The following is a 12,895-nucleotide window of genomic DNA, read 5'->3' on the forward strand; positions in this document are numbered from 1 at the left end:
CTTAGATTTGTTTACTTCCGTTCTCTTTAGTAATGTTTTCAATTGATGTTGTAAAGGACTTTGATGCAGAAAGCCTCACTACAGCTCTTAACCTACAATCCGTCATACTGTTTCTTAGTCTTGGCTTCATTCTTCTTATTGTCGATATTATGCTTCTGGATTTTTTGTTTAGATTGTTACGTACAATAAATATAAATTTAAATAATGCCACTTACCCTTACGTCCTCAGTATAGCGTATAAATTCATCCTTCCATCACCAATGACGTCAATATATTTTTCAGCATGGAACACATCATAATGCCGCTTTAAATTATGTTTTCTGCACCTGACATATGTTTATAAATAAGACACTGTGCATCTCCCTATTTTGATTCTTTAAAGAAAATTATAACAATTTCCAATCAATGTTAAAACACAGTTGCAGTTCTCTGCTTTGCGACATTCATGGAGATACACGTAGTACATAGTTCACCCTGATCTGTACGAAATGAACTGCCTACTTTCCCCTTCACCGCTACCTTAGAGAGGGGTAGCAGTCCAGCCCGCGGAGGAACAAAACTGATTTCATTTGTCCGTACGGGTAAACTGCTCATACGGGAAGCCAATTGTCAGCCCTGGTATAGACTATGCCACTACACTTACAGTACCTAATGGCAAAGTAATTTCTTGAAGATTACGTCCTTCAAGTGGCCATCTTCTGTGTGTAGGCATTTCTGCATTCCCGAACACAGGTTGCCCATAACCGGTTGCAACATCTCCAAGGAGATCAAACAAATCTCTTCGATAATATTACCTTCAACTAATTATTATCTATATTTTTAAGTAGGTTATTTTACGACGCTGTATCAACATCTCAGGTTATTTAGCGTCTGAATGAAATGAAGGTGATAATGCCGGTGAAATGAGTCCGGAGTCCAGCACCGATGGTTACCCAGAATTTGCTCATTTTGGGGTGGGTAAAAACCCCGGGAAAAATCTCAACCAGGTTAACTTTCCCCGACCGGTATACGAACCCGGGCCACATGCTTTCGCGGCCAGACGCGCTAACCGTTACTCCACAGGTGTGGGCTAATTATTATAGTGAGGACAACATGCAAACACTTCAGAATAAATCATTGCGCATGCGTCCACAGTTCAGAATTCCTAGTTCTGCTCTTAATCGAGAACCAATTTCACTCGTTCCGAACGAGTTCTGAAATACGTTGTAACAGAGGACTGGGAATAGTTTTCAACACGTGGCACACTAAAGGTGTAATTTAAAATCCCGCGACACATATAATTTAATCTAAACCAGTGGTTCCCAACCAAGGCGGAATTTAAAGATTTTAAAGGGAATGTGTTTACTGAATGTTAACTTGTGCCACGTTCGCTGAATGTGGACTCACTTTTTTTAATTCTATTTTCATTTTTATTTTTCCAATTCCCTGCCTCTCATGTTTATGTTACACTCGAAGTCGATTGTTGCCGAGTTCAAGTGATATTTCTGTTACAATACTGATTATCTCAACTGTTTATTGTCAGAGTTCCCAGATTGGGCGATTTATCGCAATTTAGGCTACTTAAGAGCAGCAACTGGCTAGTAATAAAGTTGACAATTCCCCGAATCGCCCTTTAAGCTATCTCAAAAATGAAAAGTGCGAAATTAGACTACATTTGGTTTCTTTTACATTTTTACAATGCATTATTCATAGGTTTTCAGACCATTTTCAAAATCGGAAGTAATTATTATTGTTAATTCTAGATAGTATCGTTGCATCATGCTTCGAATTCTCATCTCTGTATTTCTATGACTAATATATTGCATTTTAATAATGTCAAGACGCCAAAAATGCGTTATCGCTCGCTATTGTTTGTTTATGTATTTTTATTACGGACTACGGTAGTCTATTATTATTTTTCTGGTGCTAACTGCTAATAATATTAATCGCATAATGGGAAAACACAGCAATTACAAGAAACAATATCGCAAAGCCCGGGAGAATTTTCCTGAATTTAAAAGTAGGTAAGTTAAAATCTTCATATATAATTATCAGAGACCGGAAGTTTAGGCATTATGAATCATTAAAATAGGCAGGCAAAAGGGTATCATAAATAGCTAAAATATGCAATAAAAGGCAATTACAAAAACTTTGCACTAGACCCACAACCTTGCACTTTCCACAAAGGGATTTCGGCAGCAAAAAAGTTTTACATAAGTCCGATGCAAATTGAGATTTTCGACTCGATGTTGCAATTTCCCTGTTGGAAGCAAAGAAATCTTCTTCCCAGTAGCCTTGTAAAATGCAATTTTGTGTTTGTTTGTATATACTAATATGTTGCGATATGAAATATTTAGCTGGCTACAACAATGTCGCAATGAAACCTTAAAGAAAAATAACCGTTAAAAATAACGTTAGACACGCAGTCATTGTTGCCTTGTCAAATAAACAAAAGCGATAATAATAATTAAAACGCTTACTGTTACCCTAGATCATATATGTAACAGATAGGTCATCGCTATGTTAAAATCGTTTGCACTTTGAAGAGAACAACCGCCAGGATCGCCACCCGTCCGCCGTAAACGAACACGAGATAGCAGTACAGTCGCTAATGCAATTCAAGTGGGAATTATGACGTCACTCCTTATGTAACAACTAGATGGCAGCGTTGTAAACCGGACAAAAGTTGTTAACGTCAAAGCCTATAAGGCCGACCTATCTGGGGTATATATGATCTAGGATGTTACATTTTTGCATGGCAGCACTCATTGTTGCAAAGAGAATATGAACTGACTGAAAGACAATAATATAGATTCGGTGAAGTCACTTTCATTGTAGCGGTTATAGAAATAAATTAAAATATACCTGTAGCTTAGGCAATTTTTAATAAAAAATTAATAAATAATAGATAAATAATCAAATAAAGGCAAAAAGCATTTATTTTGTAAATTAGGGATTTATATTAAAAAAGGCAGAAAAGGGCAACATAAAACTGTAAAGTTTCAATCACAAAGGTATAATCGTACAGATTTACTTTCAAAATGAAGATAGATTTAAGACATTCAAAAAGGCATTCTGCCAAGGTTCCGGTCTCTGATAATTATTATTGTGTGAGTATTAATGACCAGACATTTTTATATGATTATCAGCAATTGCATTCATTCAACTCCAGATACAAAAAATTAAAGACGATACAACGTATTCGTAAATGTTATGTATATCTTTGAAGATTTAACAACACTCGGATTACAGTTAAGGCGACTTTAGGCTACTGCAACTCATAAATCGGTAACTAGTACTCAACACAATGTGGCAAAGCTGTTTATTTGTTATAGCTTCAAAAATTACCGGGACTAAAGGACTAATGAATCCCCCCATGCAGAAAGGGCTTCAGTCCATTAGACCTAGTTTTGGGAAAACTAAGAAAAACATTCTGTACACTATATTCCTCCTACCGAACATTCTCATATTCATCTTCTTTCACTGTGGCTGTTCCTCGACTTTGGAATTCCCTACCGAGTAATGTCAGGGACTGTCAGACATCAAACCAATTTAAGAATAGCCTAACGAAATATTTTGCTAACAATTCTCGTTAATAAATGTAGCTGTTATAAGTTTCTCAGTGTTTAATGGTTACATAAGCTTATATCACAGAATAAATATTTAAAATATCTCATTATTATTATTATTTATTTTTATTTGTATTATTGTTATTATTATTTTTATTATTATCATCATTATTTCTTACCAATGTTTATTATTGTCACACTAACATTACTCATCCAACTGTCATTATTTACTTTCATGTTGTTTTAAGGTCTAGATATTAATGTAATAACTATGTAACCGGCTGGGCGGAAGAGAAGGCCTACTGACCTTAGCTCTGCCAGATTAAATAAATAAATTATTATATTATTATTTCTGCATAGAACTCTGAGCCTGACGCTTCAGCTTCTATCTTTACAAACATTGGACTGAATACCTTTCTGCACAGGCCGATGGAGTCACCCATAAAAATATGATTTCCATCGATATCTCGTTTCCCACCCCCCCCCCAAATTTGTGACTGAAGCCCTTTCTGCATGGGGCGATTGACTTGTTCTCCACCTACCCAAACGAGCACGGAGACAACAGCAGTCACTACTCTTCTGAAGTCGGCGCCAATGACCTCAGAGAACAGTGTGATCCCAAAACTCACTCAGTCCATTTGGCCATTTTTATTATTTGTATATTTATGTTTGACACCTCTATCGTTAATCTTGTATTTTAAGCTTCTTTTCTTCCAAAACAACGCCAATCCTTGTATAAAAGTTTGTGTTATTGTGCATGTTTGAGGCGTTCAAGGGCACTATATTACTAGAACCTATATTGCTCGCCCATTTGTACCGTACTGAATAGGACAGTCTCAGTTCATTTGCACTAACTCGCTCGGAAAGTCCATTGGGAGTTCAGACGCGTGACGGTACGGACAGTTTGGGACCCAAACAGACTCAGAAACTCGCACCCCCTTAAGCTTTTCCTGTCCCATTTACTAGCACTGTTGCGAAGTCTATCGCTTACAGAATAAAAACAAGAATATTACATTGCTCCAGCCTTAACAGAAATTCGAGTTTCCTGTATGCATTTATTTCAACAATACAACATTGTTTCTATTAATAAATAAATAAATTAATTTTATAATGTAGTAAATAATAATAATAATAATAATAATAATAATAATAATAATAATAATAATAATAATAATAATGAAATAAAGTACGAAACTAATAAAGTAATTACTTTATACAATTTCAATCTCCTTACTGAGTAAAAATCAAACAAAGAGCTACTGTGTATCTGTCAATAAAGGATTCTGAGAAAATAACGCCAAATGCCCATACTACAATAGTAAGAAATACAATGTCATCTGGAAGAAAATGTGTTTTTATCCGGTTTCCACATTAATTTATTTTACAACTTAAATGCCCCTGTGAAGTAAAAGTATAACCAAAGAAGAAAATAACGTAAGCTTATTTAAAATTAAGATATTCCTCGTGGTAATAACAGATGTGCTCATAATGAATTAACAGCAACTTAAACTGAACTTTCATAAATAAGAAGCAAATGAGTAATAGTTTTTAAATTGTGCTTTCAAATTGTTAAACTTCAATAATATGATACTGAGCAGAAGAAAGCTAATTTAATATTAAAGTGACTTTTCTCTTTGAAAAAAATCTGTTGAAGTAAAATAATTTTAACTTAACTGATAATTACGAGTGATTTAGTGGCATTAAAGAAATTACATCTTTTGAAATATGATCAAATTGATAGAAAGATTGATAAAATTAGTTTCTAAAATATATTTAGACCTATATAGAAAACTATATGTAGGTACTGAAGGCTATAATTTTAATGAAAGTAACTGCGTACATTATAAAATTAATGTCGAAAAATCGAAAAATCGAAAGAGGAGAATTGGGAGGACAAATTTAAAAGGTACACAAACGCGTCCTTGCAAGGGGTTGGGGGCTGTACGAAACTAAAGATGTGAGCTCCAAGCCTGTTGGCCACTAGTCTCACTCCGGGTTACGCTGCTCCACTGAATCAGCTCTAGAAAATTTTGAAGGGGAAAACCGAAAATGGACGTAACCTCTTAGGTACCACATACGCGAGGGGGACGGAAATGTGATCAAGTGATCACGGGACGGGACGAGGAGGAGATGGCTGGTGTAAATCTGCACATTGAAATGAACTGTGTCATTTCGCAGTGCAGGGGGAGTCGAGAAGACTCTGTCGTCTGTTGTTCGATGACAAGGCAAGTGAAGACCGCCAGGAGAGACGCCGTGGATTCTGAATCTGCAATTTGGAAGGTTCCCTGTCCTTTCGCATTGCGACTACATGAGTGACCTTGCACATGTATTTAGTAATTTTATAAACTCTGAACTAGGGCATTAAGTCGTTTGTTAGAAAAGAAAGGGGGGAGATTTTATGGGGAAGAGCATATAGGTCCGTGGCCCATTTCTTTTAGGGCTCATCCCGACATTTGTCTTAACGCCTTAGGAAAACACGAAAATACCTTAGGCAGGATGAGTTGTCTCAATGTAAGAGACTAGCCAATTTGGCTTTTAAGTAAAATTAATGTTTATAAACTGTACATTTTATATAATTTTAATTTGCTTAATTTTAATTGAACATGTTCTCAAAGATTAGCACAATGTAATAACTAATAAGGTAATATCTTTTAATTCAATACTTAAGAACCCATGATCAATATAGTGTTCATTATAAATAACAATAATTAGGACCTTATGTTTTAATTCAGAGATGTCAAAACGCCTGTACTGCGTGCTCTCAAGAACCCGCACAACATTTCCTTAAGAGCGATGATTGTACTTTATCTTGCTGGTAAGTGAACCTTGTTGGATTTGTGTTGCTTGTAGTATGAGCACGTAATTCAGCGTTCTGACATCCCTGTTTTAATTAACATGGTACATACATACATTATAATAATGTATGATAAGTGTAACATCAATGTATTCAGCTAACGATAAGTAACGACGAAAATATTAAAAATTAATTTGTTCTCCGATTTTATTTTCTACATTCTCACAACTTTCATTCGTAATATCTCAAGAAAAATCACAAAAAGTCACATAAAAGTTGATACGCTAGATAGCAACATTGCGTGTTGTGGTCTTTGTTAACTGGACGTAGAACCCACTCACCGTCTCACTGGCTGTTTCAGCGAACGAGTGAGTGGGACTCGAAACTATCCAGTCCATTTTAGTGCATGTCACTTGAAAACGCACTCAGTCAGTAGATCGGTGGTAGAGTTGAACAACGATCGAGAAAGCAAGACTAACAGCGCCCGCAAAGCCGAAAACCCGCACGACAATGTTGTATATGTCGCGTCGACGTAAAGACTGCTTGTGAGTGTTTCAAGACTTCGGGACTTCGGGAGTGATCAATGATCAACTCTCGAACGTCAAGCAGCAACGTCGCCACAGTTGTTTATAGCAAACTTAACTTTTATGTACTTTGGCAACTGTTATATAGGCCTATGATCCCGGTAGGGACAAGTTACCTGGTTGAGGTTTTTTCCGGGGTTTTACCTCAACCCAATACGAGCAAATGCTGGGTAACTTTTGGTGCTGGACCCCGGACTCATTTCACCGGCATTATCACCTTCATTTCATTCAGACGCTAAATAACCTAGATGTTGATACAGCGTCGTAAAATAACCCAATAAAAAAATATAGGCCTGTGTATAAACAATCAAGTAGCCTATATGAAACAGTATCTCTACGTTTCAGTGTATAATAATCCGTTCCCCAATCTTTATTTAATTGCTAGGCTCTTATTAAAAGGTTAGGAATTTTCTTTTCTTATGTTTGAGATCAAGTGTACAATCTCAAGTAAAAAGATATTAACGCTTTATTTAACGTTCTATTCTATGTTTCTTAGAAATGCAAATTTATTTGAGAATTATTTTTTTTTATTTATATAGTCATAGGTAATATCACAATATAATAGAACGAGAACATTTTGATAACTAAGATACTGTTCTGTTTTGTCATCTTCCACAAAAAGGCAAAGGAGTGGTAACTTACAGTGAAGATCCAAAAAACAACTCTTGGATTAGTAATAGAAGAGGGATATCATCCTCAGAGTGGACCAATGCCATAAAGATGTCCACAAACATCGCAGCAGTACGATCGGTGCCAGGTCGTTCCTTTCAAGATCAAAAGTGTCGTCATCCAGGATGCAGCGAAGTAGAAACCCTTGGGTATGTTTTGGGTTATTGCCCTAAAGGAGAACTACTGAGGAACAATCGCCACCATAAAGTGAGAAGCTCCATCGCAACCATTCTTCGGAAGGCAAAGTGGGAGGTTTACGAAGAAGTGTACTGCTTGGCTGAGAATGGGTCAACGAGAAGAGCAGACATTATAGCCATCGATCGCAGGAATCAAAGAAGCCTCATTCTTGACCCCACTGTCCATTTTGAGAAGGATGATCAACAAGCCAATAACGTTAATGATGAAAAGAAGTCTATTTACAACCCATGTATTCCTCACTTCAGTGAGAGATACAAAATGAATATTAATACATGGGAAGTGAAAGGATTTCTTTTTGGCGCTAGGGGAACTTCATTTAAGTTAACCAAAACCATTCTCCTTTCTCTTAAATTTTCTAATGAGGACATTAACAAAATTTGTCTAATGGTATTGAGAGATTCATTATCCATTTTACACAATCACTTGTAAAATACTATGTAATTTTTTTTTACTTCATTTCATTACTCTTCAATGTGTTTTCATCTCATGTTTCTCCGAAATCAAATTTTACTTTATTTTTAAATTTATCATTGTTCCATATTCTCTCCGCAATCATATTGTATTTTTAATTTAACCTCTGCTTTATATTCTGGGTCCTAGTGGTCAGCCGTAGATTTCGGCCAGATGTCCCAAATTGTGGAATTTGTGTGTCTCAATTAAACATTTATAATGTTATTTATTTCAATGATTTATGTTATTCAAAGTTACGAAATCTTTCCACGGCGACCAAATGCTATTCCGAGAATGACGAGCGAGACTCGAAACGCACGAGAGTTACGAGACGAGCGAGAGCGGCAGTTAGTTTAGTTCATCTTTAATCGGTGGATAAAAAAAAAAACTATCCCAGTCCTTTCATAAAAATGGACTGAACGCGTTTTGGGATCACAATCTTCAATTCCATTTCTTAAATTAAACAAAACTTTGTGAGACCGGAACAGCTCTGTGCAGTTTATGACGATCTACTAATATTTTTAAGGTTACTAAAATTGCATGGGTCGTATTAATGATTTCATCATGTTTTTCCAGTAATAATAAATAAAAAGAGTAATATCATTCGCAACAAGATAAAGGAACAAATTTGTTGCGAAACTTGTAACAAGTGTAAAATAAAGGAGACCTATGATTATGTCATGTTCGGGAGGACGCTCATTCATTTTTTTTATTTACCAGTTATCTTAAATGTTCGTATTTCTAAGAAAACAAGACTAAAAGACATCTTCGATATCACTTACGTTTATATACGTGTCTCTATACCAGTATGATAATACAATTTTAGAAGAATGCATACATCATGCAGGTGATTAGCCAGGCAAGATATTTACAGAGACAGACAGATAATAATAAAAACCACATTTTACGTAAAAAAGATGATGAAACATTCTGCCAATCTCTCGAAGTCACCACTCTATATTAATCAATCAATCAATCAATCAATCAATCGTTTATTAATGTCATGAGTAACAGTTTGTTGTAAGACACATAAAATATACTAAATTACAAGAGATATAAAATAATATTTGACATAAAATATAAAAACAGATGAATTCAACAATACAAATGAAGAGTTCGCGGGAAAAACGATGAATGTCACAGTTTTCTTAAGGTTGATGTCATTATCTAATTCAATGGATCACTGCGAAATTTAATGTTGTTCTTATGAAAAATGGTAAAAAGGAGAATTATCATCACGAATACAGTAATCCTTTCCTTTATTTTCTATAGAAACAGCTCTACATCTTGCAGTTATACACTCAATTAGATCATTATCTAATCCTTACAGAAATGTGACATTCATCGTTTTTCCCGCGTACTCTTCAAATGGAATACAATACTGATAATAATAACTATAACCAATACTAATAATAATCGTAACAATAAAGAGCAATACAGCTTATAAATTTGGAATATATTTACAGTGGAGTCAAGAAATTCACTAATATTACAGAATGAATGGTTGATTAACCAGTTATACAAAACAGATTTTAAATTGTATATAACTTGCAACATGTGCCTTTTGTGGTAACTTATTAAACATTGTTATAGCAATGGAATTGAATCATTTTTTAAATACTAAACAGGGCATCATTGTGAACCCCACGATACGTTTTGAAGTAGAATGTCATCAGTCAGCCGAGGTCCACCTTGAGAAGAAGTCGATCTATGAGCCTACAGTCAACTATTTCAAGCTGAAATATGCCTTAATTCACGTTGAGGTATTCGGCTTGCTCATAGGTGCTCGAGGGACTATACCAGATTTTTTCGAAGAATTTCGACGGCAGTTTGCTCTGCCAACATCTCTGAGGGATGACATTGTGATAATTGTGTTAAAAAAATCCTGCCAAATCCTAATTAATCACATGGTGCCACATTAATAGAAATTGTAATTTTTCACGCCCTTTTCTTTGTTCCCCTTCTTTAAAATTTAATATCTATGTTTACATATGTATAATATTTTTTTTGAGAATATACTGAGTCCGTAAGGGCTACCCTCAATTGGGGGGGGGCAGTTTACTATTATTATTATTAATCTAAATCTAGGTTCTGAAAGACAAGAATTGTACCTTGTATTATAGTGATGAACTCCTGTTTTAGGGTGATAAGTGTTAAGATTTTTCTTAATTTTCATTAGACATTGGAAAATATATGAAGGCTATATATAAATTTATGACGGTTAAAATTTTTTTCCTGAATACATCGAGCGTCATATGCAGACCCTGTTAAAATGCGTATAGCTTTTTTTTTTAGAATGAGAATTTTGGATATGCTACTGCTAATTCCCCAGATATAAAAACCGTATGCCAATATAGTTTGTTTTCATCTCGGCGAATTCAAACGGAATCTTTAAAGGACAAAACAGTACTGTGGAAGATTTCATACTGTTTTCTTTTAATTTCAATATTTCTTTATAAGAAGTATAAACACAAAATACTATCACGTAAAATAATATATTTTCGGATTTTTTAAATATTCCTGATGCCAGAAAATAGCTCTAGACATGATATCTATCTACAAAACCATGGGAAATTAGGTGTCTTTGTAATTTTAGTAAAAGCTAATGGGTATTTATTCGAAAACAGTCTGCAAAGCCAGAAGATCGCGGGTTAGATCATGGATTTTCTCCATTTATCTAATCATTCTGGCGACACTATAATCTTGGGGTCAACTCAGCCTCTAACAGAAATGAGTATTAGGGGTATTACTTCTGTAGGCTTTCATGGCATATAATAGGGTTTGCTTTTTTTTTTTTTTCAAAATCAACGTAATGGTTATTTATTGGATATCAAATATAATTATTTTCTTTGTACCTAACAAGAATATGGCCTCCGCGATCTCCAGATTTCAATCCGGCCGACTTTTTGTTGTGGGGTTGCCTTAAAGAACGAGTTTTCCTGATACCTCCAACAACCCTACTGCAACTGAAAGATGCCATCTCGCAAGAAATTATTAATATTTCAAGACATTGTCTGCAAAATGCTGTGCATGGTGTCGCAGACAGAATGCTGTACGTTGAACAAGAGAACGGCGGACATTTTCCCAATGTTTTATAAACTCCGTTGTTTGCCCAACACTGTGATGTTTTTTGCTATAGCGGTTTAATGTTTGAACTGACTTTTGAAATATCCTATACTACACTTTAATTTTGAAATCTGGTCTCTAAAAATAGGTTAAAATAAGAATTAAGAAAACGGCTACGGTATTCAATGGCCGGTCGGTGGTCGGTGAGAGCAGTGGTCCTTAAATGGAAATAAAAAATACTAAACTAGGCTTTGGACAATGAAGCACAAGACTTCGAAACTAGTCGAGCAAGGTAAATCCTAAGATTAATACAGTAAAGTAGTTAGAAATTTAATGAGTAAAAAGTACAATTGCTTGATGGGTTTTTACATCGACTGAGAAAAATAAATATCTACCAGGGATGGTCTCTTAATAGGAGTGGTATTTCAGAGAAGTTTCACTGTAATAAGAAAGAACGTGTCATCATTACATTTGGGAGTTCTCTGTAGCTGGTCATTAATACGACTGTAGAAGAGTAACAAAGCAATGATGTGTCCTTTATGTTTATAACGTGAATAAATAATCCCATTACAACTCAAATGTGCAATCTCATACCACGTAAGCAAGTTTGCATCGAGATAAATCACTCGATAAGATAAAAATATATAGTGAAACAGGCTAATTTAAGGATATGACCAACTGAAGAATCGTATTGGTAAGCCTACTACCTCGGCATACACCGACCTGACAGCTATGATGTCCGTAAGTACAACATAGGCTAATTATTGTAGTAATTCGTGTAAACATACAGTATAAATCACAATAGTAACAGTACTGGTACTACTAATAAAACTGTAACCTAAATTTTTCTGGTAATTTTCTCTTTTACAAAAATAAAATTGCTGATAACATGTAAGTTATAATGATCTGTTCTGAGACCGAAAATTGCATTTTTGAGATTTTTGTTTGTACGCTATGTATGTATGTTCTGCACGCATTGTATTCTTCACCTGACATAATTAGGAACATCAAATCCAGACGTTCGAGATTGGCAGGGCATGTAGTACGTATGGACGAATCCAGAAATACATATAGAGTGTTAGTTGAGAGGCCGGAGAGAAAAAAACCTTTAGGGAGGCCGAGACGTAAGTTACATGGGAAGATAATATTAAAATGTATTTGAAGAAGGTGGGATATGATGGTAGAGACTGGATTAATCTTCCTCAGGATAGGGACCGATGGCGGGCTTACGTGAGGGCGGTAATGTACAGTACTTCCGGGTTCTCTAAAAGGCATAAGTAAGTTGTACATAGCCTATGTCTGTATGTTTGTTACCTTTTCGCGATAATGGCTGAACCGATTTCTACGAAAATTGGTATGTAAAATAAGTCAGATCCGACTTAGATTTTCGGCTATAGGCTATGGCATTCAAAATACTTTCTTTAAAAGGGATGTTATAAGGGGGACTGAAGTAAATAAATCGAAATATCTTGATTATTATTGATTTTATTACAATATTACATAACAAAAGTTGCTTTAAAATGTTTCCTACAAGTTTTATTCTAAGCAAAATTTTTATAGGACCGATGTTTAACGAGATATATGAG

The 12,895-nt window shown here is 35.1% G+C and overlaps 1 protein-coding gene across 1 annotated transcript in view; it reads left to right on the top strand.

Moving 5' to 3' along the window:
- The first annotated feature begins 11,946 nt into the window (after positions 1–11,946).
- LOC138710584 (UDP-glycosyltransferase UGT5-like) overlaps positions 11,947–12,895 on the top strand; it is a 29,677-nt gene continuing 28,728 nt past the window's right edge. Inside the window, exon 1 of the mRNA XM_069841576.1 lies at positions 11,947–12,050. Coding sequence (XP_069697677.1) covers positions 12,042–12,050 — 9 coding nt within the window. The 5' untranslated portion in view covers positions 11,947–12,041. The remainder of the gene's footprint in view (positions 12,051–12,895) is intronic.

The sequence above is a fragment of the Periplaneta americana genome, chromosome 12 (assembly GCF_040183065.1).
Source record: "Periplaneta americana isolate PAMFEO1 chromosome 12, P.americana_PAMFEO1_priV1, whole genome shotgun sequence".
NCBI lineage: Eukaryota > Metazoa > Arthropoda > Insecta > Blattodea > Blattidae > Periplaneta > Periplaneta americana.